Consider the following 24,900-nt stretch of genomic DNA (forward strand, 5'->3'; position numbering starts at 1 on the left):
AGTACTCAAGGGTAAACGTTGGAGTACCACAAGGATATGTCCTTTGCTCTTTCATTTATATATATTCCCCTATTATTACATTATAAGCAGACATGGTGTTAACTACCACTGCAATGCAAACAACACAAAACGTTAGTTAAGCCCCATGAAGTTTCCCAGCCTGCCAAACTAGAGGCCAGGCTCAGAGACATAAAGGTTCAGATGACCCTAAGTTTCCTCTTGTTAAATTCAGATAAGACTGACATATTGGTGGTTGGCCTCGAAACTCTAGAAGAGATAAATTCTTAAAATTTTCTTTAAAACTAGATGGCTTCCATGTCTCACCTTCAGCTGCCAAAATCATGGCATGACTATTTGTGACTATAAATTAATAAATTCATAGCAGCCAACTATAAATTGATCGTTACACACACCCTGCTCATCCTCTCAATTTGTGCCGCTGGCTTCACTCAGAGCATGAAAAATGTGAAAGAAGTTTGAACATGGCTATCTAATTTGATCAAACGTTAACTTTCCAATGCAAAAAATAAAATAAAATCCATATCCCCCATTTTTTATCCCCCAAACACAGCAATACATTTCCCCCCAATGTATTGCTGTGTTTGTGGCTCTCAGTAACTGAGAACATGCATGCATGAGCTAACGTAATGTAAGTGGCCAACGCAAGCTGGCTTAGCTTTCAGGGCGGTGAGGAGAACGTATGTTGCACTGACTACATTTAGATCATGCATTCACCTCACAAGCCTGCAAAAGAAAGGTGCCTCTTGCCTGTGTTGTATATATGGAATAAGATCCAGTCGTGTGATTGTATTTGAATAACCTCAATGTTGATTAGAGCAAGATACCTGTGCCTGATCCAATTGCATATATGCAATCCTCAGCAGTGCAGTGCTGCATAGACAAAACTTTAACCCGATTCTGTGATCATCATCCTATTTTTGCTTTTGGGAAATCAGGTTTGTTCAAGGGCACATCCCACTGAACCCCCCTACAGGGGCTAGATCTCATGACCTCGGTACTTCACAGCTTCTCTATACAGCCCTGGGCTGTTCACCGTTTGGCTCTTTGAGACTTTTTCTTGAGTACCGGCACTTATTTTAAGCTCCCAGTACTCATTCGTGTCCCTGTCAGTGCCAGAATATATCTGTACCGTTACTTCTTATTGCGCAGCGCCACTTGGTAGTCGATCTAGGTAAAGCACATTATAGTTATTCTGCGCAATGAGACTATTTTGTTTTTGACTACCAGTTTGTATATACAAACCTTTACTACTAGAATAAAGGTGAGTTCGTATTGTGCTGTTTAAGAGAGTAGAATTCTGATAACAGCTCATGCCTCCATACATTTAGGCCGGTGGAATTTAGAATTATGAGCATATACACTTGAGGCGATTTACAAACTGCTTGTAAAACTGTAGATTACCTCTTGTAAAACAACCTCTTAAACAATTTTCTTGACTCGAAGAAATATTTCAGTAAACGTTGGCAGCTACAACAGAACCTGTCTTTTCAATGTTTTCTTGACTCAAAAATGGGAAGCTTTCCGAATGGACTGGTAGGCCTACTTCTAGATTGTTCTCCTACAGTGCCATGAAAAAGTATGTGCTCCCTTCCAGATTTCCTCCGTTATTACATATTTGTCACATTGAATGGTTTCAGACAAAATGGGAAGAACAAAGGGAACCTGAGTAAACACAAAACACCTTTTTTATTATTATTGAATGAAAAAAGTTAGACAATATCTTCAGGCTGCATGCTAACTGTGCTACCTGTAATAATGGTTTATTCTGTCTTATGTCAAAATCTTTGGTTTTAGACATGGTTGTATTTTTTCATGAGATTGCGAGCAACATTAAAAAAAAAAAAAAAAACATCTTACTTGATCCACAAATCTATGTGTAAGAAAAGTAATGATGGCTGTTTAAATCCTTATGAGATTAAATTTCTCTCAACCATTTTATTTTTATATATTGTGCCTTTATTTTTTAACAGTGCATCACATATTAAAGATGCATCGCAAATTTCTCCCATTTCCAGGAATATAAAAATTCCCAGGTTCTTGTGTTAATTTTCTCAGGCTGAAAATGATCCCAGGATTCCTGCATCTGGGCCAGGAATCCCATGATCAGAGGTGACAAGACCGAGCCCTATGCTTGGATGCTTACAAAAACAAATAAACATCAGTAGGTCAGTGCTTGCATCTATTAACTGCTTGCCTATAACATTTTAAATTGTCTATAAGACTCTACTCCTAATCTATAAGGCCTTAAATGGTTTGGCTCCAGAATATCTTGGAGTTTCTCATCCTCTATTGCCCTCCAAGGTTTCTTCACTCACAAGGTGCTGGCTATTTCTAAATCCAAAGTATATATCTAAAATTACAATGGGAGGCAGAGTCATCTCTTACAGAGCTCCTGTTTTATGGAATAATCTGCCTTTGCATGTTCGGGCTTCAGACACACTCTCTGTCTTTAAGTGTAGACTCGAAACTTACGTCTTTAGTCAATCCTTTTCTTAGACATGTGCTGTTTTCCTGCCACTGCATGTGAATGTGCAAGTTGGCTGGCTGTTCTGTGCCTTGTTGGGGTACTGTCTGTTCAGGATCACTCTCATGATTGTGTATACCCCTTCACATCTTTTAGATATACTGCCACGGCAGAGCACACTAGGGTTTTTCCATAATACATTCAGGCCTCTACATATGCAACAGTTGCTCTCATAGTTTATGTAGTGCCTAATACTTTCTCTCTGCTCTATTTCCTTCCCAGGGGCTTCTGACCATTCCCCCGCCCTGAATTTACAGACCTCTCCAGCCTCATCCCTCAACTGAACAAGCCCATGTCATGATGCAACTTGGAGGCCTAGATGCACCACCCCACCCCTTAGAATTGCATATTACTGTGCATTCCTCTGCATGGTCTGTTTTACCTCTGATTGTAATCTGACCAACCCATTTTATCGTTTGCTCTGCATTTCAGTTACCATTCGTTCTAGCTTAACCGTTACACTGGGTCAGTCTGCAGGGGACGGGCTCCCCCTCCATAGCTTTTTTTTTTAGATTTTTTCCCCTTGGGGATTTTTTTCTTGCCATCATTTGACTGTTTTTCTTCCCACAGGGGTTGCTTTTCTGTACCTCAGTTGCTTGTTTTTGGGGGTTACGGTTCAGAATTATGCCAAGTTTGCTTTTCTACCTACACTGCAAAGCATCGTTTTGACAGCGTCTCTGTTAAAAAAGCTAAACAAATAAAACCGATTTGAATATAAATATTCCCAGCTGACCTGGCTGAGGGTACCATCGCAGTCCATGAGTGATCTGAAGCGACTCCAGAATCTTGGGAGACAACCAAAATATCCCATTACTTCGGCGATACATTTTATGGTTTCCTGTAGAATGGTCCTAACCGATATCTATCAAACTGCACGTTACAGTGAAGTTAACACTATTACATCAATGTATAACTAAATCATATCACAATCACACGTCATTATAGTATGGCTCTATGAGATGTAGCTAATTAGTACAATATAAATGTGATAATTACAATGATCACAATAAAACACCTGAGGACTATTCAGACTAAGTCCTGTTTTACTGTTTTACGCTAATGTAGGATTTCACTGAGATGCACTGTGTGATTGGGAAAGAGAGCAGGGGGCTGTTTCACAAAGCAGGATTATTGAGTTAGCTGGATAACTGCACGAACTAAAACTCTTCCAAATCTGGAACATGGACTGAAGTAAAAAAAGCTGATCCGAGTTTTACTCATTGCGGTTATCGGCTGACTCAGTAATCGAGCTTCGTGAAATAACTCTGAGGCGAGGTCTCCTCTGGTACTATAAAACATCTGATGAATGACTCCCAAATCATCTATTTGAAAAACATCATAAGCAGCTTACAGAGTTTATATGGTTTTATGGCCCTTGCACCATAATATCTATTTGATCAGCTTGATTTGTTTTACTGGAGCAACTGAAGTACCTTGATCAAGGATACAACAGCAGTCCCCCACTTGGAAATTCGAACTACAGACCTACGGTACATAATCAGTGATCCATGCAGCTAAATCAAAAGCTTTTAAGATTAATACAGTAAGTGTGTTGGCCAATGTATCCTGGAATTCATACTTTCAAAGGAAGTAACACGTCACTCTCCAGTATACATGTACACTGGAAGAGCCAAATAATACCATTAACCTGAAATGGTCATCATCAGGAACTCTTTGTGGCTTATTAAAAAAGTGCCCAATTCATGGATTATGGTCTGCTTTTTCTTAAAGGAAAAAGAGTAAAAACATTGAACAAAGAATACTTGTCCACAATGGACAGATTTGAGCATGACCATCATTTGGAGAAATATGACTGACCACTCATTGCAACAACTTCAAAAGCACATCTGCCATAATTAGAGATGAGGATGTTTCCGAGCCAACCAGAAACTAGGGCAATGCTGTGGCAATGGGCTCTCAGCACATGGACAAACGATCACACCAAGTTCTATCAGTAGAGTTAACACCTAACTTGTGAAAATTCTGCCTCTTCAGACAACCAAATGCTCGACCAAAGACAAACAGCCAATCTGAACTGCCAGACAGAGAGAGTGAGTCACTTTCATCATTTGCAATTTTACACACACACACACACACAGTCCACTGAACTTCAAGCTGAGAAAAAAATCTAAACCAATTAGATCTACACCAGTTTTCTTTTCTTTGAAGATCTTATATATTAAAGATGGTCTTGAAGTTTTTTGTTGTCATTAGATATTCTCTCTGGCAAATTGCACTTCACAGATTGTGCTTCAAGTAACCACAATAATGCACCTGGAACTTGACCAATATTTTGGAACAACCTTCAGCACTGCATATTGCGACAGGCTTGCATTAATACATCCATTGCACTAACGGAAAGTATAAGTTGACAGAGCGATAATAAATAAATCAATAATACATACATACATGCATACTCAGAAATGTTGTTCTGTGATGCCGAGTGTTTGAAGCTAATGCTGATTTCTGAAAAAGATTATCATTTTAAAAAACTATTTGTGCCAGAGTTCCAATTAATGACAGGCGGCGGGTTGCGTATCTAAGGCAAATAAACAGAGCAGTTGTCCATGTCTTGTAACACGGAGAGGAATTCCAGTGAAAAACAGTGTGGAATCAAGAACTTACAGATCTTAACCTATTGTGTCAAAATACTGTTTTGAAAATCAAGGCCAAATTACATACAGTAAGCAAAATGAAGACTCAACACTGATATAATGCTTTGCTCATCACACGTTTAGTCATTGTAATTACCAGCACTGCTTTAATTTGGCTAGCAAATAAAAGAAATCAATGCTTATTTATCAAGTTGACTTATTTGTGTGTAATTAAAACCACTCATTACCGTATATCCTAGCTTTTGCCCTATGTGTGATGTGTTTGTGGTAATTTATGTTTAAACCAGTTTAATTTGTTTATCGGTGGTAGACTCATTATTCATGTGAAGAAATTGAGAATTTTACTTCAGACTGTCATGTGAACATATGGAAAGCATGCTTTGAAACAATTATTTGTGGTTATTTTAGTGACTCCAGGCAATCATTCACCTTTGTCCTCTCACAAGCAAAGACCAACACACCCAACGATATTGATACTGAATAGCTTTGGGGGTTGTGAGGTCTCAAAGAAATCAGTGAGCAGACACTAAAGCTAAACTTTTTCCTGAGAAAAGCAAGAAAATGACCTGCTATCTTACTTCCTGGTTTCATGAGGAAGTACACGAAAACAATTGCCACATCAGCTGTTTTGAAAGAGACCCCAGTGCTGTTTATGTTCTACTCAAGATTTGAAAGAAATACCACCCATTATGGACTTTTAAGTCATTTTTGTTCTTAAGTGAGCTTGCCTAGCAGCTTCCTCTGGCCAGGCTAATGGCTGCTGATGGTACACATGCAGAGCTGGAACAATCACACCGGCTTGGGGTGGAGGTGAAAGCGTAAGGGGGGCTGGGGAAATGATTGACCACCCTAGTCCTCACAATCACTGTAATGCTGCAGTGCCCGGCTTCATTAGTACCTTCCATACGCGGCAAATTAGATTACACCTTATTGAAAATCAGCTTCTTTCTTCTGTGGTCCCTGCCCGGTACAAAAATTACATCTCATTAAGGCGAAATTCCTTCTTTTTTTTTCCATAGCTACTCCACAATGCGCCGCCAGTGCCTAGGAACCCCCTATCTCCAGAGGTAATAAATATTGTTTTCTTTCCTGCTTTCTGAATGAGTGATAAGACCGCTGACACCCCAGTGCACTTGGTTAAAGCCCCGGACTCATTTCTTTTGGTCTGATTGTCAGGTTCGCTCGCGTTATTGAGCCAGAGCAGGGGTCCCCAAGCGCGCCCGGTCTCTCTGAGTTTGCTACAAGAAAACAGGTTTAGAAACATTTCACACAAATAGAGCAACGCTTCCCAGACCACGTCCTCCAGGGCTTTTTCATAAGGAACAATAAGATCTCAGCCGAAACCATAAACTCTCAGCAATTGTAAAACCCAGATTTTCAATTTTACTTCAGATATTAACTGTTCACCGATGCCATCACTTGACGCTCATATAAAGAGGTCTAATTCATTCCGCCAGCAGATGCCATGACTCCAAAACAACCAAAAAAGGACAAACAGCCACCATATAAGCACTGCAAACATGTTCGATGTAATCCAATTACCTGCATGTAATGTATATTCAAAAGAGTGAGACATCTTAAAAGGCTGTTGACCTGCTTTCATTCATGCATGGATTTCAGCCTGTCCAGGTATTTTACTTATAAGCTAGCTTTCTCCACCCAGACTCTTCCACACCACCCCCCTCCCAGTTCAGTTATGGCTGTGTGCAAAAATAACCTGTCTGTCTGTCACCTGTTCCAAAGGCTTCCAGTTCTGACTGAATGATTTAAGCTGCAGAGTGTGTGTGTGTGTGTGTGTGTGGGCGTCTGTGTGTGTGTGTGTGTGTGTGTGTATATGTGTTTGGGGGGGGGGGGGGGGGCATTGGCAAGTAAATTGGAAACCCTTTGAGGCAGAAAGGCACAGCACAGCCTAAGAGTGAAGGAGCCTCTTATCACCAGACAGCATATGTGGGAAATGGGGAAAGTTCTGGCGAAGCTTACGAAGGACAAGGATTTAAAAAAATAAATAAATAAAAGAAAACCTGAAAGGATTAGATCATTAAATAGAATATTACTTCGACAATGAGCACGAGAATGCCTCCGATAAGATATTCTGGGGGATTTAATGAAGTCGTGCTTACTTTATGCTTGCATGTTCTTTCCTGTTGCACCTTAGAAGGATGGTTCCAAAGATATAAAAATTTATGTTAACATTTTATGCACTGAAACCCATATCCCTACATTTAAGATCCAAGGGCAGTACATCACAGTACATCATTGAACGATATCCTGCTATTACATAAGTATTATCTAAGGTTTTCAAATATTTTTTGTTTAATCTATATTGTTTGCCCTACTTTCATTTTTCAAGGGGGGATGGGGGGGAGCTTCTTAGCCAAAATGTCTTGATGAAAAGTTCAACTCAGGCATAGCAGATGCATTGGCTATACATATCCATGTGTAATTGGAGTACTCTTTGGGTTCGCTGTGCAAATGCAAAAATCTGTGCGTTGACTCATGCATTCTGTTATTGAGACGCAGTCAAATAGATGACATATTTAACCATCAAATGTACGTTCAAGCTTCTTTTTAATTGCAATTCAATGCCATCCCCAATGTGTTTCCTTCACTGAATACAAACATTTAAAGTCTTCCGGGAACTGCTGCATTGTACATCAGTCCTTATCCCTCCCTCTGCGCAGTTTTACAGCTACAGGAATACTGACCTGTGGCCAGCACAGTTTGCATACTACAGCAATAGCGGAGCGATTATTTGTGTTGGCTATGAAAAAGCCTGAAGTGACCAGGGTACTCAAAGGAACGCCTCTTAAAGGGTCTGGAACGCCTCTTAAAAAAAAACCAGTAGATGCCGTCAGGAGTCTGACTTTGCATGCGTACGGGCAGACTCAGGGCCACTGATTCAACATGCAAATAGAAAGCAGCCGCGGTGTAGCCGCGCCGCGAAAAGATAGCATGACGGAAGAGAGAGCCGGGCGGAGGTAAAGAGTGGAGCGTGCGCTGGTGGGGTTAGCCGCGCGGCTCAATGGGATGCTAATTACATTCGCGTGTCAGCAGGAAGTTTTCCAATCCCGGCCTCTTTTTTTATGGAAATCCCCCTCTCTAAATATTCAACCGTATGATTTTTGAAAAGACCCGGTTAGTCAAAGGACTAGCATTATTTGCATATTCAAAATGAGGTAATAAGAATGTTCGCGCACCGCCACTGGTTTTAATTTGTGTTACTCCAGAGGTGCGGAAGACAAAAGCAGAAACGATCAGAATCCGTGATTTTCCAACTAAAAAGAATCTCTAGTAGCCCTTCTGCCGGATCAGCAAATGAGAAGACATGTTTAAAAATTCAAAATATCAGATAGTCACTTCCTGATTAGTTCCATTCAAAATCTCAATGTGGCCTTATGTTTAGAGAGAGGCTCTTAAATCGCATTGCAGTCTATTCACTTGGAAATAAAGCTGCATGAGCGTGACTTCCAGTGCGACAAAATGAAAGCGCGAACCACCTTTTTTGTGATGCTGCCCTGCATAAAACGTTCACTCGCACCATTCTGGCAAACTTTCTTTTCCCTCTCTGTGTTCTGTTCATTTTTTCCCTTTCATGATATTAACAGAGGCAAATTTGGATATGCAAATACATGACATTTAAATGCAAATGCAATCAAGAAATATTTGGGGAGAAAAAGAAGATAAGGCCTGGTGTGACATTCTGAAGCAAGCAAGCAAGCAAGCCCTTTATTTTACTAAATATTTAATAAGAACAAGAATTATTATGAAAACCAATAAACTAAGGCAGAGCACAATAATTCCCTTCTGATGAATGCTAGTGGCCATCTGCAGGCAATGCTAATGGACTGCATGGAGTCTCAAATGCCACGTCCGGGTTGTATGCGTTTCCAGTCCAACAGCAGCAGCCAGGTACATATTAGTTTTGTGTGGCACCAGAGTAAATTCTGCCACTTTATTAGAGTGGCACCAGACGATGCTCTTTACTCCCATCACACCCTGCTCAGGCCTGAGCTGTGGAGCCAAGAGCGTCTGATAAATGCCTGTAATGTGGAGGCTCTCCGATGGCTTGGGGTTAAAGCATATAAGCGACACCAGATTTTGGCCTGTCCCCACCCACTTCACAATTTTAAAAGATACGTAGGTGGAGCCAGCGAAAGGGAAAACAATCCCGTATTTATCAAAAAAATAAACAGGAAAAAAAATCTTGTGTCTGTCACTGTTGTGAATTGGGACCCATCATAGATCAAGCTAGCCTTAATTGCTATTTTATTATAATGTCAGCAAATTACTTTGAATCATTGTTTCATAAAGACCGGCAAAGGTATTTTGGCTAAATAAACAGAGTAGACAAATGATCCAACTGTATCATTCCCCGACATCATTTACTTTCCCAGTAAGGAACCACATGATCCACCTTGAAAAGTAGAGGAACATTAAAGGTGCAGTATGTAAGTTTGAAGAAGCGAGAAAGAGATTTTGAAAAAAAAACATTCCACCTCCTCCCCTTAGCTCTCCCTCTAAAATCCCACCCTCTGAACACATGCATGCATGCCTGTCATCTGAGCACTGTAGATAACACCTAACAAGATAGCACCTACTGTACAGTATAGCCATAACGGTGGGCTAAATACATCAGCTAACATTATATAGCTAAGTCAACTACACAGTTCACTGCGATAACAAATTCCCACAGAAATAGAACAAGCAAGATAATTACCTGCGCAGCAGGAATACAGGAAGCTCGGCGTCACTTTTGAAATCCTTCAAGTTCCTCAAGAGCTCTCGCTGAAAAGCCGAACCGATGCTCACTCAAGCCCCATCTCTCGCTTGGTTCAATTCCTTTTCTTCGACAGTCTTTCTTGGATTTTTTAAAAATCAGTATATGCTGTTGTAGGAACTGGTCATTTTGTCAGATTTTTCTCTGCCATTCTTGTTTTGTTTTCTAGGGCTAGGCAACTAGCTAGCTATAGCACCATCTCTGTGGTATCTCTGCTCTGACAGTGCAGTGAAGGCGCAACATGATTGACAGGCTGAGAGCTGTCCTGATTGGCCTCTTTGCAGAGAGCTGTCCTGAATGGCTGTTAAGATTCAGGCTTGCTGAAGTTTAAACTGGCTGATTTCAGAATTTAGGGCAATCAGAGAGACTGGATCTTTTTTTTAAGACCTTTTAACTTATTGATATCTGTCAGGATGTGAAGAAAATCTTTACCAAATATGAACAAAATTTTTCGAAAAAAATTTACGTACTGCACCTTCATCCACCTGACCATAATTATAGCTACACACTTCTAACTATCTAAATCTTAACAACAAACAAACTATAAAATACTTACAAACTATTAAAGTGCCAAATATAAAGCTAAAGAACAATTATCGAAAATGGAACAAGGAAAGACTAAAAAATTTCTAGCAAAGCTTAATCTAAGGAGAAAATACATTGTCCAGGCTGTCACAACCTGACCACAGGCGGTTTGAAATGAGCAGGGTAATTTGTCCAGTCCGGACGAGATGAATACGTAATACCCCTCAAACAAGAGAGGCAGAGAGGGGGCTTTGACTTGCTTACGTAGAAGTAGGTTTTGATGTAGGCCACGTCACGGATGTGGGCTGGGCTCCAGGTGAAACAAAACGAAACTTTTCTCCTTTGGGCGGCAGTGCACGGCTCTTTTTTTGCACAAAATTCAGTGGCAGGGCAAAATTATATTTTCATCTTTTGAACAACAGCACAAATGTGATGCATCAAATGGAGACCAGGTATTTGGTTTTGGAACTGAAAAAACATGATTTAGTGTTTATTACGGGTCACAACCCGATCAGGTACACACGCTCGAGTAAATTACTGGAAGATTCTACTGGTTCAATTTTGCCGTGTTCCGCACTCAGCTCTCCCGCATCTCTCCCCTTCCGGAATAAAGAAAAAGGGATAATACACCCTGTGCCTAGACAAAGGGGAAAATAATAAATATGCTAAACAGTTCCTGATTTAATCTGACCACTTCTATGTAAATTTGCGAGTGCTCCAAGGTCTCAGAGGAATGCGTGCTGCCATTGCGACATATTCATTTACTCAGGAAATTGATGGACATAAGCCATGTTCCAAAACAAACAAAATATGCTTGTATGAATTAGGGGAACAAGAGTGGGGAGGGGGCGAGGGATTTATGCTGATTATAGCTCATTCCATCCATGTAGGTACAGCTCTCATCAGAACCACGTCCCTCTCGCGCGTTTAGGTCGTCCCGCCCGTACCAGAGAGGGTTATTTTGAGGCGGAGAGCTCAGGAGACACCGCAGCCCCTGCGTAAGTGCCTCCCCTCCAGAGCGAAAGAAAAAGGGAGGCGGCTTTAACACGCTTTCACGTTTCACGCTGAGGCCAGTCAAACGGAGAGATGAGAAGAAGCAGGGCAGGCCCGCACCGCGTGCACGAGGCGCTAGCCCGAGCCGCGCCCGTGAAAAACCGCGGTTGCGGCGGCTGGAATTGCGGACATGGTGCTTCCCGTCATGGTGGGGCTGGGCCTTAATCAGCCTGTGTTTGGGAAACGGTCTCTGTGGGGCAGCAGCCAGACGAGAATCCAAACACACAAGAAAAATGAGCAGAGGGAGCTTGGAAACTAACAGAGATCAGCGGAGTTTGAGACTTAGCGGGGAGGCTAATTGAACCGGCTTCCTTTACTGCACCTCAACAAGGACCCTAGGACGTGGAACTTAAAATGTTGGTAGCTTGCCAAAACTCATCTGCTTAAACACAGCCTCAGTGGTCTGTTCTGACCCTTTTTACAGAAATATCAATACTGTAGTTGAAGTCATTCTACTTTTGTTCCCACCCATTCGAGACAGAAATAAAAATGGCCTTGGGCGTTTAAATCAAATCTTAAGGGTTCTTTTCAATTTTTCTTCACTTAACTTCGATATCTTGTATGCATGAGAACTAGAGAAAAATGTAATTGTATCAGTAGCCATTTTTGTCAGCTCCCTGCGTCCTGTCCACACCTGGATAGCCCATTGAAATCGGAATGAATGCTACAACCAAATCTTCAGGCCATCTTACTAAATCACTTATCGCCCGATGCTTCCAAAAAATGTTTTTACTTTTCTTTTATATATTTTCTATTGCATATGCCAATTTAAGGAAGGCATTTAAAAATCACATATTTTTCTCCCCTTCCTTGAGCTTTGGGGAAGTAAGTCATGTTTGACTGTCAGTTTATCCAAAGCAGCAGCTGCGGTTTTCCCCCTTTCCCCGGCTTCTGTCTTCACTTACGCTGTTGATTGGCAGATGTGGACCATCTGCACTCGCTTTATTTGAAGCTGATGTGAAGGACTGGGAGGGCTGAGGTGATGGTGCGGCAGGTCATCGGTCCGCCCACATCGCGTGTGAGGGTCCCGCTTGCCGTTCCTGCCGTGATCTTTGGATTCCTCATGGTCCAGCAGCTCGGGAGCCACACGCCAGCCCCCGACAGGCTCTCTGGGGAGACACGGGAGTGATACATTAGACAAACTCAAGCTCTCACCAGGCCTCCGACTCACAAGCATAAATACTGCATCTGGCTGCTTACAGTAATTAATTGTGTTGACTAACTGTGTCACTGAGAGATGTATCGGGAATTATAATTACTTCTACCACACATACATACATACACACACACACATGCAGACAAACAGAAAAACATACCAAGTATACAGTACAGTAGAGATACAAAGGTAGAGATAATAAGATTTAAAGATACAGATCATTGATGTAGATATAGATATAAATAAAGACGCAGATATAGATATAGGCTGTACAGAATGTCTCAAATGCAGCGTCCTGCCTGCTGCTTTCCTGATCCTTCCAGGACACTGAACTGGATATTTCACTTATTATCCATTACATGGCCTCAGTGAAGCATGCAGAGCCTGGCGCCGACTCTCACGACACGGAGCCTGGGCCCCAGCCAGGCCCACCAGGGGTAGAGCTCCCTGCCCCCCACCCCCCTCCCCTCCTCCCCCCCCCCCCACCCCTCCTCCATCTCAGTGTGCACCTGAACCTGTGAGAGGCAGAGGGCTGAACAGGCGGGGGGTGTTCTGAAAATGGCGGAGTACACCACAGGGGGGTGGGGGGGTGGGGGGTTGGGAATGACAGTGTAATGACAGCAACTGTGTTCGTGAGATACATTATTATTTTGTTCATGCTTTTATTTCTTTTTTTTATAGCACTACTAAAATGAAAACGGTAAATTACTTAAATTAAATGAGACATTCGTATCTATAATTCATTTAAACAGGTGGATATTTAGCAAACATTTCAGGTCAAACACCCCATTCAAGATAAAAACAGCAGTCCCACTCCCCCCCACCAGGATGTGAACTGGAAACTTTCAGGTCACGAGCTCCACTAAGCCACAATTCTATTCAAAAAAAGAGAGAAAAATACTCCAAGTAGACGACAATGAGTGAAAGAAGAATTGTAAACATTTCAAGGGCATGTAAAGTGTGGTGCCCCGGTGTGAAAATGCTACACTTAAAATAAATAAATAAATAAATGAACACACATTCGAATCGGTTTGTGTTCCTGTATCCTGGGGGTGGCGAGCAGCAATGTGACTCGCTTGACAGAACACAGGATAGATTAGTGCCACATCCTGTTCCAAAAACAAGGGCAACGGAACAAACAAATATGAGCAGAACCTCTTGGACCTGTCACCTTAAATGACTCCCGTCCTTTTCTCCCCCCACGCAGTGTTTACAGAAAAAGGAGACCGCGCGCGTCCGACAAAAACAGCCTGAGCGACGATCCAAACCAGCAAGACCGTGCTGAAAAACCAACAGGAAAACAGGCCAGCACAGGCAGATGTATTCCGGTACGTTTGTCTCATCGTTTGACTAAACTAAGATGCGCCCGGCTGACTAAAGCAAATGAACGTAAACAGAAGACTATGACAACACAGAAGCCACTTATTTCTGATGAACGTTAAGAAGCAGAAGAAAAAAGTCTGATTCAGTTTAGAAACCTTTAATTAAAGGCTTAGCATCATTATGGTTTCCGTCTGAGCCGCAAACTTGGCCCTGGGTCAAAGCGCAGCGCATTTGTACGGATATTTGAAAGAAGAAAAGCGTGCTACCAAAGTTGTAAAGTACCCAAACTGCTCACATGAGCACAGGGCGTCCTTTCATGGTTGCTGGTGAATGACTAAACCAGGCGTTGCATTGTTAGCCTCAGACTTCTTGTCGTCCACTAAATCATCGAAGCGTTGTCTGCAGTGCTGTGGCGTCAGGGTAAATTGGTTCTTACCCCACCATTTAGAAAATATGGAGGTCCATCCACTGCAGAAAATGCACTTACAGTTTGAGCTTTGATTGATTTGAACTTTTATTTTTTTGTTCCAGTGATTATGCCTCAGATGATACAGTAAGTCTAAGATAAACACCCTCTCATTGATCATCCATCCATAAAAGACCTGACACCAGCAATAAACACAGAAGAGGGGGGGGGGCACAAAAAAAGGCACTTGTATCCACTTATTGTAGTTGGATCTCTTGATATGACTTTATGAGTTCCCTTAATAGAATCATTCCAATTTCCAAGAGGTTTTCTGAAGTACAGATTTTAATTAAGTAGAAAATATGATCATGAATCCTTAATCCTGTGTGATTCCTTTAAGACATTTTTATATAGTTCTGACTGTTTAAACAACCAAGAATTCACTTGGTTGCCATAGATTCTTTATAAGTTCACCCAAGCAGATTACCATATTGTAGCCACTAGCAATATGGCAATATTATAGGCGGAGCGGACAGTTTAAACCTTAGCAAATAAACTATGGCTAAATTCGCAGCTGTGTGTGCATGAAGTCATAATATTACTGAGAAGATTAACAGTGCCAGTCGACCCTCTACTCTCTAACGTGCTTCTCACTCAATACAGAGCCACACCACCAGGAAATATTAATCTCCCAAAATTCATTTTCAAAATGTCTTCCATTTTGAAAACCTTCCTGTGTTCCAACTCGTTTGTTTGAGATTAGGCTATGCACCCGACTCACCTGGTGTGCGCTGTGCCTTTCTGTGTGTGAACCATTGGCATGAGGGGGGCAGCAGAGGGTCAGTTAGGAACCATTTTGTGAAACCCAGTATGAATTGTGATCACTGGACTGTGCTGCCAATTCGGAAAGTCCCACCCCTCCCCTCATGTGGCAGCATCTTGAACTTTCCATGCAAGGGCCGAGAGGAAGAGGGAGGAAAGATGACGGAGGAAAGATGACGTCCACAGTGTAAACATACCAGTTCACACATTAATGCGCTGGACTTTCTGGATTGCAAAAAGGCGCGTCACAGAGCGTAATTTTATTTTACCAAGTAAACCTTGTGAGTCCCCCACGGTGAGTGAAAAAGGTGTGACTCATCAGTAAGCATGAGTTTATTTTCCCCCGTCTTGGAGCCAAAAAATCTTGGTGTGACTCATTAACAAATGCTGAAAGTCCCGTAACTGCCGAAAAAACACTAAGGAGCAACCGCAGTGTGCATCATTGTGTGGCTCATGTCGAAACCTCTATGCACTCGTTAACTCCATTTACATAACAATGAATGGTATGCCGGTGTGCCCAATTACATTATCGACATAATCATTGACACGTGACAGGTTCAACACTGGCAGTATTGAGGCTAATGTCTTACAACAACCATAGAAGAATGCTCAAAAAATTACTTGTGTGGAACCAGCAGGCAAGCTAAATGAAATTAGCTTTACCAATCAAACTACAGTGAGCTTCAATGTTAGGAAACTAAATGGTGACCAACATGAAACTGCCAAAGGCTTAGACAAGCTAGAGATCACAATTTCATGGTTTTCATGCTCCAAGTCAAAAGGTTGGGTTGCGGAGTGTGATCCAGGTACACCTTGACTTCACTTCATAGCAGCACCACTGGTAAATGTTGTGCAGCATCACACCAATTCAAGCTATCGCAGGACAATGGGTGCATTCATCAGGGGGTCTAGCAGATAGAATTTGTGACAGGCAACCAATGTGAAAATGGTAAAGATAGCAAATTTAAAATAAACAAATAAATAAATAAAAATTGCTCACACGTACAGGCAAATCACATCAAGAGGCAAAAATGTGAAAGCAGGACCAGCTTGCGCATGATATATATTTATGCATATAAATAAAAGCTATTCCCACTTGCTAGGGGATATGAACGCGCAGCCAACACATATGCACGCCTGGGTTGGCGCAGCTCTGAGAACGATGGGGAAGTGCACATGGCTCCTCATGGCTGAATTAGCACCGATTGCACACATTTCGCCTGAGGTGCAGTAAACTCTCGCACTGCCTGGCTGCCGCGATCCTGAACGCATCATATCAGCTGTCAGAATGCACCGTCCTCCCTCAAGATATTATGAGAAACACGCAAGCACAAGCACAAAGACAATGCAGACATTATGCAGTACATTCTCCGCTCAAGACCTAGTGCCTTTCAGCCTAATGATGACATCTTTGTTCCTGTAGTATCTAATCCTGTAATTGACTGTTGGATGGAATAAGTTTTCAGTATTCAAGTATGGCACAGGTTCTGCAAAAAGGTCATAAAGTCCAGGCCTGTGTCCATTTCTTTGCCAGTTAAAGCAAGTGTTGTGTTAGCCGACTTCATGGACACAATCACAATTTACAATTTAGTTTTTGGCAGACGCTTTTAACCAAAGCAACATATAAAATGGGCATTTAACATGGTGAGCAAGCGCCACTGGAAAAATGGGTTCAAACAATTAGGTTCAATGTGAAAATATAACGGAAATAAAAAATAAAGGATGAAAAAGTAATTTGAAGGATGGGAATGATTTGCAGTTTATTACATATAAGCTATATACACGGTCTGTTCATTATAGCGATGCCGTATCGACTTCAGGCACTAAAGTGATACAGCAGACCCTGAGAGACAGTGGGGGGGCCTCCGGGAGGATGAGAAAAGGCCGAAATTGTAGCACGATTAACGAGGAGGGCCTTTGCCAGCGGTGCCTCGGAGCGGCTCCCCCGCCAGCTACACCCCGCTGCCGCTGTGTGTGGGACGAGCGCTGATAGCACTCCCCCAGGGCCCCCCGTCCTGGCGTGAGAACCATCAGGACAGCGGAGCGCCTCCTTATCTGGCCCAGAGAGCCTGTGCACCCCTGCAGGAGGCCGAGCCTGATCAGCCTCTCCTTTCAGCAGCCCCTTTCAAGAGGGCCCGCTGTTTGTGGCCTTGGACATCCCCGTCCAGAAATAACAAAGATGATGTAATGATGGCAGAGAGAAGAGATGCTTCACTGAGAATGCCCTTTTACCTAGGAGCCTCGATTTAACTTCCTCTTACTCTGTTGATGGGGCTGACAAACATGGGGTGCTACAAATTAATGCAAAGAAACATTTAACAGGGTGAAAACTAAAGGAAAAAAATACATAAACATGCAAGGTACAAACAAGACTGATACATCATTAAAAACAATCTCCAAGGTTAACTGCACAAAATCCTCCCCCATAATAAGGATGTTTGTCAGCGTATTGCTTCACAGCATGATTAAAACAAGCGGGCACCCTTTACCAAGAAACATTTTAGTCTTCCATGATGAGTAACAGAATGTTTGCTTTTGTTTGTTTGCGCCAAAGCTGACTAACAAACGCTCCCATTTTTACTTCCTGGACCTAAGCTGACAAAACAGCGAGTATCGAGCTCACACTTAATAACGCAGAGTAGGAATCATTTACAGGTCTTAAAAACAACTTGTGATAAACAGCTACAAGTATTTTGCAGTCAATCCAGAAAAAAAACTGATATCCATAATAAAGGTAAAGGATCTGTCATGACAAATGTCTTTGGGAAAAAAATTTTCAGCAGAAATCTTAGACTGACAACACACTTCCATATCAAAACAAACAAGTGAAATTGACTGCAGAAAGGTGAACCATTGTTTGATGAGCTATTTTTGGAATTTTATTCCAGAGATGACCAATATTGCCTATATCCTGTGGATCTCATCACAGAAGCTTAGTTTTGCCCTTTATGTAGGTTGTAAAAAAAATTTTAAAAAATTGGAAAAAATATTGAAGGAAGTAGATGCCATCACGTCCGTTTGTCAGGTGAAATAATCCACTTCCTTATTCAATCTAGTCATTTGACCTTTTAAAGAAGGGGAATTCCACCCACAAGACAAAAAAGCATGAATGCCGTTTCACACCCTGAGAACTGCAGGTGCAAGGCTTTCGAGTGACAATTGGGTGGCCAGAAATGAAAGACTCTGGCAGTGCTAAGACGTCCAGGCTACACCCAGCACCACTCACTCATCACTGTCTTCATCCGGTAACATGCAGATCAGCTACTGTAAATAAGGAATTCATGAGGTGTCAACTCATAAATTCTTTAAATGAATAGGTCATGTACACATAGGCTATTTAAGTGGACAATCAATTCACAATAGCAATACGTAAGTGTGCTACGACCTGGTCTAGGGTACGACCATAACAGGATGAATTATAAAGGAAATGCATGGGGAATGGGTAAGGGAAATGTACTGCAAACTGACCGGTAACTCCGGTCCCCATCTGCCTGCCCAAATCTAATTGAAAGCTGGCTAGATTTTGAAGGGTACTGGGCACGGGGTGGCTTTTTAATGCTGAACTTTGGACAGTTAGCCGATAGTCTGAAACCAAAAGTCCAAAGAGCATACCCCAAGCAAAGTGTTAAATCTCCACCAGAGTACCTTCAAAAATAATAAAGAAAAAAAAAAAAAAACCTAAATAACAAATTTGTGTCCCGATCGAGGGATGTTTAGTCCAGCTGGGAATACACAAACTAAGCAGAGCACTATACAGCGAGCAGAGGGAAAAAACAAGAGCTGAGGTCGAGAACAAGCAAATGGTCAAATACGAAATCCAATCAGCAAAGAAAGCAGAGGGGCTAGGCAAGAATTGGAATCGAATACAAGAGTAAATGACCAGAAGCACAAAATCATGGAGCAAACAAACTAGAAGGGCTAAGGCAAGAATTATCGAAGGAAATGAGTCAGTGGTCATACACAATTTCTAATCAGCAAACAAACCAGAAGGGCTAGTCGGGAATCAGAATCAAACAAAAATAGGGTCAAATATGCAAAGTCAAATGAAGCAATCACTATACACAGCACACGAAGTACAAGTTCAAAGAGCTAGTCTCCACTGGTAAGTAAAAAGCGGCGGCTTATTCAAGCTCAGACGGAAACAGCCAATCAGATGACAAACGTGCATGTACGCACCTTGAAGTTTTATGCCATCCACCAACCAAATCCAAAGACACCAAATGTAAACGCAAACTTACAACAGAGGTCGTAACGTGTGCTATTCAAGTGACTTACCAAGCAAATGCTTCATGAGCATAGAAAGCTAGTTGGAAATGAACTATTTGACATCTTGGCTGAGGGACAACTCCAGCCAGGCTTTTACTTTTCCCTCAGATGTTAATAACCAGATTTAAAGCTTCATTTGCACAAGTTGCCAGATCATCTTTGGGTTGATTTTCAATATAAAATTCAGACCATTCTAGCCCATGAGGGCCTTGCCACCTACCCCTGTGGCATCCTGTACTACATGGCCTAAGGTGTACCCAAAGAACCTGAAGCCTTCGGTGGCATCACTTCCAGAATGATCCCAGAATTCTTTGCAGCACTGGTACTCCATCCAATCAGAATGCCCTGACCTCACATTACAGACCAGGCCTGAGGACAGGGATAAATGTGTGTTGTGAAATCCAATCCTCCACGAGTCATCACGCAACGATGACACCCACAGACATCTTATTGGCCTCTAGCTACAGTCTCAGCCCTTATTGAGTGTTCATATGAAACTGGCTCCAGCACATTGAGGTAATCATACTTATTTGAGTGCTTGGATGAGGCCAGAAGGCAGAAGTGGCGGGGTCTTTGCTTCTACAGTTATGCTCCATGCGCTTTCTGGCACGAGGCGCACTGTGAAGAAAGGGGACTGCTCAGGCAAGCAATCTAAAAGAAAAATCAGTTTCCTTGTTTTATTCTTATGATTTCTTGTGACTACTGTGCCTTCTCAAAAGTGGTTCCCAAAATGCGTTACACATTCCCTCTAGAGTGCTTTGACATGCCCCGGGGATATTTTAGATGCATTTCGATATGGTGGATTTTATTTGTTTTTTGATATGCTGCCATATCAAAACTACTCTCAACCTTGGAACCAACAAAAAAAAAAAAAAGTTTTTTTTTTTTTGATTTAATACATACCAGTGAAAGCACGGACACGCACCATTATGGAAACCCTATATATGAAATCACCATACAGCCTGGATTCAAACTGTTCACAACTGAGGAAGACTGGAACTAATAACAGTAAGTCTATTTGCAGGCGAAAACTTACCATTTCAAAAATAACTAGAGGCAATGCTGGCCTCGGCGATCAGTTAAATGGCTTTCAAACTGGGAAGAATATTATCAGACTAATATAATGCTTTATTTTTGCCTATTAATGCCCGTGACAGCAGCAGGCCATTTCCAATGCCCCCGATGTTAGGTAGCCAGCGCGTTTGGCAGTCTGTCATCACTCATGGGGAAGTTTAGAGCTGAGTGTGTTTACTCTGCCCCCACTCCTCCTCCTCCTCCCAGCTCCACCAGAGGGGCTGGTGTTTGGACTGGAGTGAGGCGGTTTAGATCTCCCTTTCCAGCACATCGCAGCTGCAGCGTCAGGAACCACGAAGCAAAACACCGCGCGACCGGGAACGACACAACGTCAACTTAAAACAGGAAACCTCCCGACTGCTTCCATATCCTGCATACTCGCGACAGCCTCCCCATAAATTTGCTCAGGGGCGAGCGTTTCAAAGGGCCCGCGGAAGAGTAACTGTCTATTTAGCACACTGTGCATTAGCCAAGACGAAAGCGAGGGATTTCTGTTTTAATAACCCTCACCCTGGCTTAACTCAGGCTATGGGGTCTCCTGGGAGTTTTTTTTTTTTTTTTTTGCTCCTTCACAATGAAACGGCTTCAGCCACTTCAAAACCAAGCAACGCCATTAACACTGGGGGGTCCAAGCATTTACACAGGAGGTGCGTACTAACAATGGAAACTTTTAGGAAAAAGAGGACTTTTAGGATGGGGGGGGGGTGAAGAGACAGGTCCTGGGATGTTGAAGTAGGAATGTATGGAAGCATAAAATGTCTTGCTTTGCAGGTGTTCAAAAATAAACAGGGGGTCAAAGAACTGCTTCCATCATTAGACATTTAAATTTTGCGTAGAATACCTTGTCATTGAATTTACACACAAACAATTCAGATAGGATATAGACTGAATGGTACAGGAATGTAAAAGCCTTCATGGACACAGGACTCACTCAGAAAGCTTTTGGCACCAGGGACCTTCCAAACCCCAAAGGCTGAGGGCCCGTATCACAAGACAACATCAACCCAGGCCAGATACCACACCAGTAACGCACATCTCTCAAAAGCGTGAGATATTAGGCCTGCCCTCCCTCAGAAGTTTCCAAACTCATGAAGTCAGAGGGAACGGGCCCAACATTCTGCTGGCTGATATGATTGACTGCAAGCCTCAGAGTCACTTTTTCAATCCTAGAGACCAAAGAATTGAAAGGATGGTGCACAGTCAGTACTGACTCTCACTACAGCCCTGTAAAGTTCCGAGACTGATTTAAAAAATGTCCATACAAAACCCCCAGGGATTCATAATAAATTCAAATTATTTGCTTGGCAGGTCCCTTTATGCATTGATAGCCTTTATTGCCAGATATTTACTGATGCAGGCAAGATTAAGCGCTACAGGGAACAAATGCCGCACCTAACTTGAGATTCACATGCAAAACGTTCTGGGATCAGATTCATATGGCTTAACCATTACCTCACTTTGAATGACTGTGTTCTCAGCAACATGGAAGCACCAGCTTTCACTGTAGCTATCCGAGAGGCGGCGTCATGCAAGAAAAAAAGCAAGAGCAATTAAAACCGTTGCCCTTTGGGTAAGGGGATATCCAAGTATGATCATTTTCCAGTAAGGATTTCCATATTTATGGAGAAAAGAGCTTTTTTTATACATTCAGTTTTATATGAAGATGTCCGAGGCATGCTTTCACATGCGTATTTACCCAGGCAATAACATGCATGGTGTGTGCTGAAGAGTGACATAAAACCACGATAATCAAGTGCGGCTATTCATGTTTAATCACCTGGTGCAAAACCCTTGTTGAGGGGCTATTCGATGAACTGTGAGGAAGAGATTGCACTTATTAGATTACACACTATTAAATTTTAACGGTCGTGATTTGACTCATTACACAACAAGGGCAGAGAAAAACAAGGTGATTGTGAGCGAATGAACAATGCTTTAGCGCTCAGACAGAAATAAACAAACATGCCCCCCCGCCTCTCCCAGAATGCAACCGCGGTCTGGGATAACGCTCTTAAACCAGATAAGACTTTTTTTATTTTATTTTTTTTTTAAATAAGAGAAGCTTTTTTTGAACCGTGGTTAATGACCGGGAACACGATGTACCCTGTTCTTCATCCTGAACCATGCAAACGGGGCCCAAAGCCCATGGTGAATTCCCCAGCGTCACAGGCTTTTCAGCCAAGTCCCATCACACTGCGCATTTGTTCAACAGATGCCTTTACCCAGAGCAACTTGTATTGTTTTCAGCTTCGCCTGGAAAACGCTTCCCAACCATTTATGCTGTCAGAGCCACATGGCCTGTTGTCCAGTATCCCAAACACAGCTCCACACAGACAGCCACACTGCTGTTCACATCCGTCCAAAAAAAAAATCATACAGAGTACTGAATGACTACCCCCCACCACCACCACCACCCATAGGAATATATACCGTTATTGCAGTTTCATGATTTCCAATATTAGCTTAATCCCCAGTACGGAGTACAGAGCCCCCAAAGGAGGCCTTTCCACAACATCGCACATGGATAAGAGCCTATTAAGAGCACCTGAAGGTATTCTAAGCCACCCATATAACACCTATTAGTTCACAGGTATCTAAATGTGATAATGCAATTTTCCATTTAAGTGCACCAAGGGTATTTCTCTGATGAGTTATTACCAGTCAGGCCTATCATTATTTTTCACTTATGTATCAGTAGGAGCTTCAAATTATTTCCAGTTCCCTCTCCACATGAAGACTCCCAGCAGTCCTCCAGTAGCAGGTTAATAACTTTTCATTTAGTACCTCCAGCGCCCAACATCTGATGTGAAACTGCAAACACAGACCCATCCTCCCCCCCCCCCCCCCCCCCCCCCCCCCGTATCACGTGACTCGAGACAGTAACTAATGTAACAAACAAAATAGTTTAGAGATAGAAAGTGTGTCTTAAAAAAAAAAAAAAAAAGAAAAAAGTACGGACAACGACAAGGGCAAATATTTGCGTACGATTTTGAAAAGCAGTGCAGATGCTTGTCATTATGCTCCGGTCCGAGGCGGGCTGGCGGTTTGTATTCAGAGCCTAAGAGATTTGAATGGAAGGCGCACCTGTCAGTCGGCCGCGTAAACAGCAGCCTCGTTTAATAAGGAGACCAGCTGCGGCGCGGCGCGGCGCGGCACGCAACAAAGGCGGCGGGGGACGGTCCGCCCGACTCATTACCCGATGTCAGCGAGCGGCGGATTTACGGCCGCGCCCGCGCTCCTCGCTCGCCTAAGCGGCACAATGAGAAGTAATCCGCGGCGAGCCACGGAGTCCGATAACCGCCACAGAGATCAGATGAGCGCCCCGGTTTCCCCCTCCCCCCCCCCATTAACGGGCGCCCTGACTCGCAATCCTCACGCATCGTATTTTACACGCGGCGCGCATTCGTACGCCGAAGCGGTTGGAGGGGTTGTTGGGGGGGGGGGGGTAACGCGGTATAAATCGCAGGCGAGTCGCCGACTGGCAGGCGGTGTTGGGGCGAGTAAGCTCGCGGTGAGTTAGAGCCCCGGCCTGATTTATGCGGCACTCGGACGGCGCTCGAGCTCCGGACCAGTTCGGATCCCCCCCCCCCCCGCCCCAATAAGACCCCCACAAACCACCCACCCACCCACCCACCCCCCCTCCACCTGCAGCTCCCACAGCCCAGAGAAAGCCGATCTGAATGACTGGGCAGGACTGAATGAGGTTAAAGAGGCTGGCTGGGTAAAATCAGCTTTCTCGTGATAATATTACCAGCAGGTGCTCTGCAGACTCGTCTTACATGTGCTTGTGAACCGGCCTGATCATGCAATACCTGCTGCTATATTAACCACGATCGGGTCACGTCCCTCCTAAAGATGTTGCCATGTCATAAAATCGGCTAAAGAGCCCATAAAGATCTCATCCAGGCGAGGGGGGAAAAAAAGTTTTTTTTTTTTTTAATCTCTTTCAGCTGTCTTGTCACTGAAGCCAATGCAAACTTCAATAAACAATGAGCACACCAAAGATTTTTCAAGAAAATTCTATCCTTTCTATTCCAGGGCTACAGGCCTACCAGACGAAAATAGGAACTCGATCTCGTATGGAGTAATTACCTTGGTTAAAAAATAATTGTCATACACTCCAAGAGTTTCCAACAGACAGCCGACGGTGAACGTAAAACGGTAGCCTTCACCCCCGTTCTCCACTCTCAGGGCGGCCATGTGGCACAAATAAAGCTGTTTGTGTGCAGTACTTACGGAGGCATTTTGTGGTTTGGTTTACAGTCACGCAACAGCGCGTGACAAAGCTGACGACCCGCTTTCAGCCCTCGGCTACAGCTGGCGCACGTTATGCAGATT

At 43.0% G+C, this 24,900-nt stretch overlaps 1 protein-coding gene across 1 annotated transcript in view; it reads right to left on the bottom strand.

The window, feature by feature from the left end:
• Window positions 1–24,900, bottom strand: part of LOC118233104 — a 106,650-nt gene extending 81,750 nt beyond the window's left edge. The window contains exons 1-2 of the mRNA XM_035428460.1: window positions 24,799–24,900; window positions 12,421–12,624 (exon numbers count right to left, since the gene is read on the bottom strand). Coding sequence (XP_035284351.1) covers window positions 12,421–12,624; window positions 24,799–24,806 — 212 coding nt within the window. The 5' untranslated portion in view covers window positions 24,807–24,900. The remainder of the gene's footprint in view (window positions 1–12,420; window positions 12,625–24,798) is intronic.

Source organism: Anguilla anguilla, chromosome 8 (genome assembly GCF_013347855.1).
Source record: "Anguilla anguilla isolate fAngAng1 chromosome 8, fAngAng1.pri, whole genome shotgun sequence".
In the NCBI taxonomy this organism is placed as follows: domain Eukaryota; kingdom Metazoa; phylum Chordata; class Actinopteri; order Anguilliformes; family Anguillidae; genus Anguilla; species Anguilla anguilla.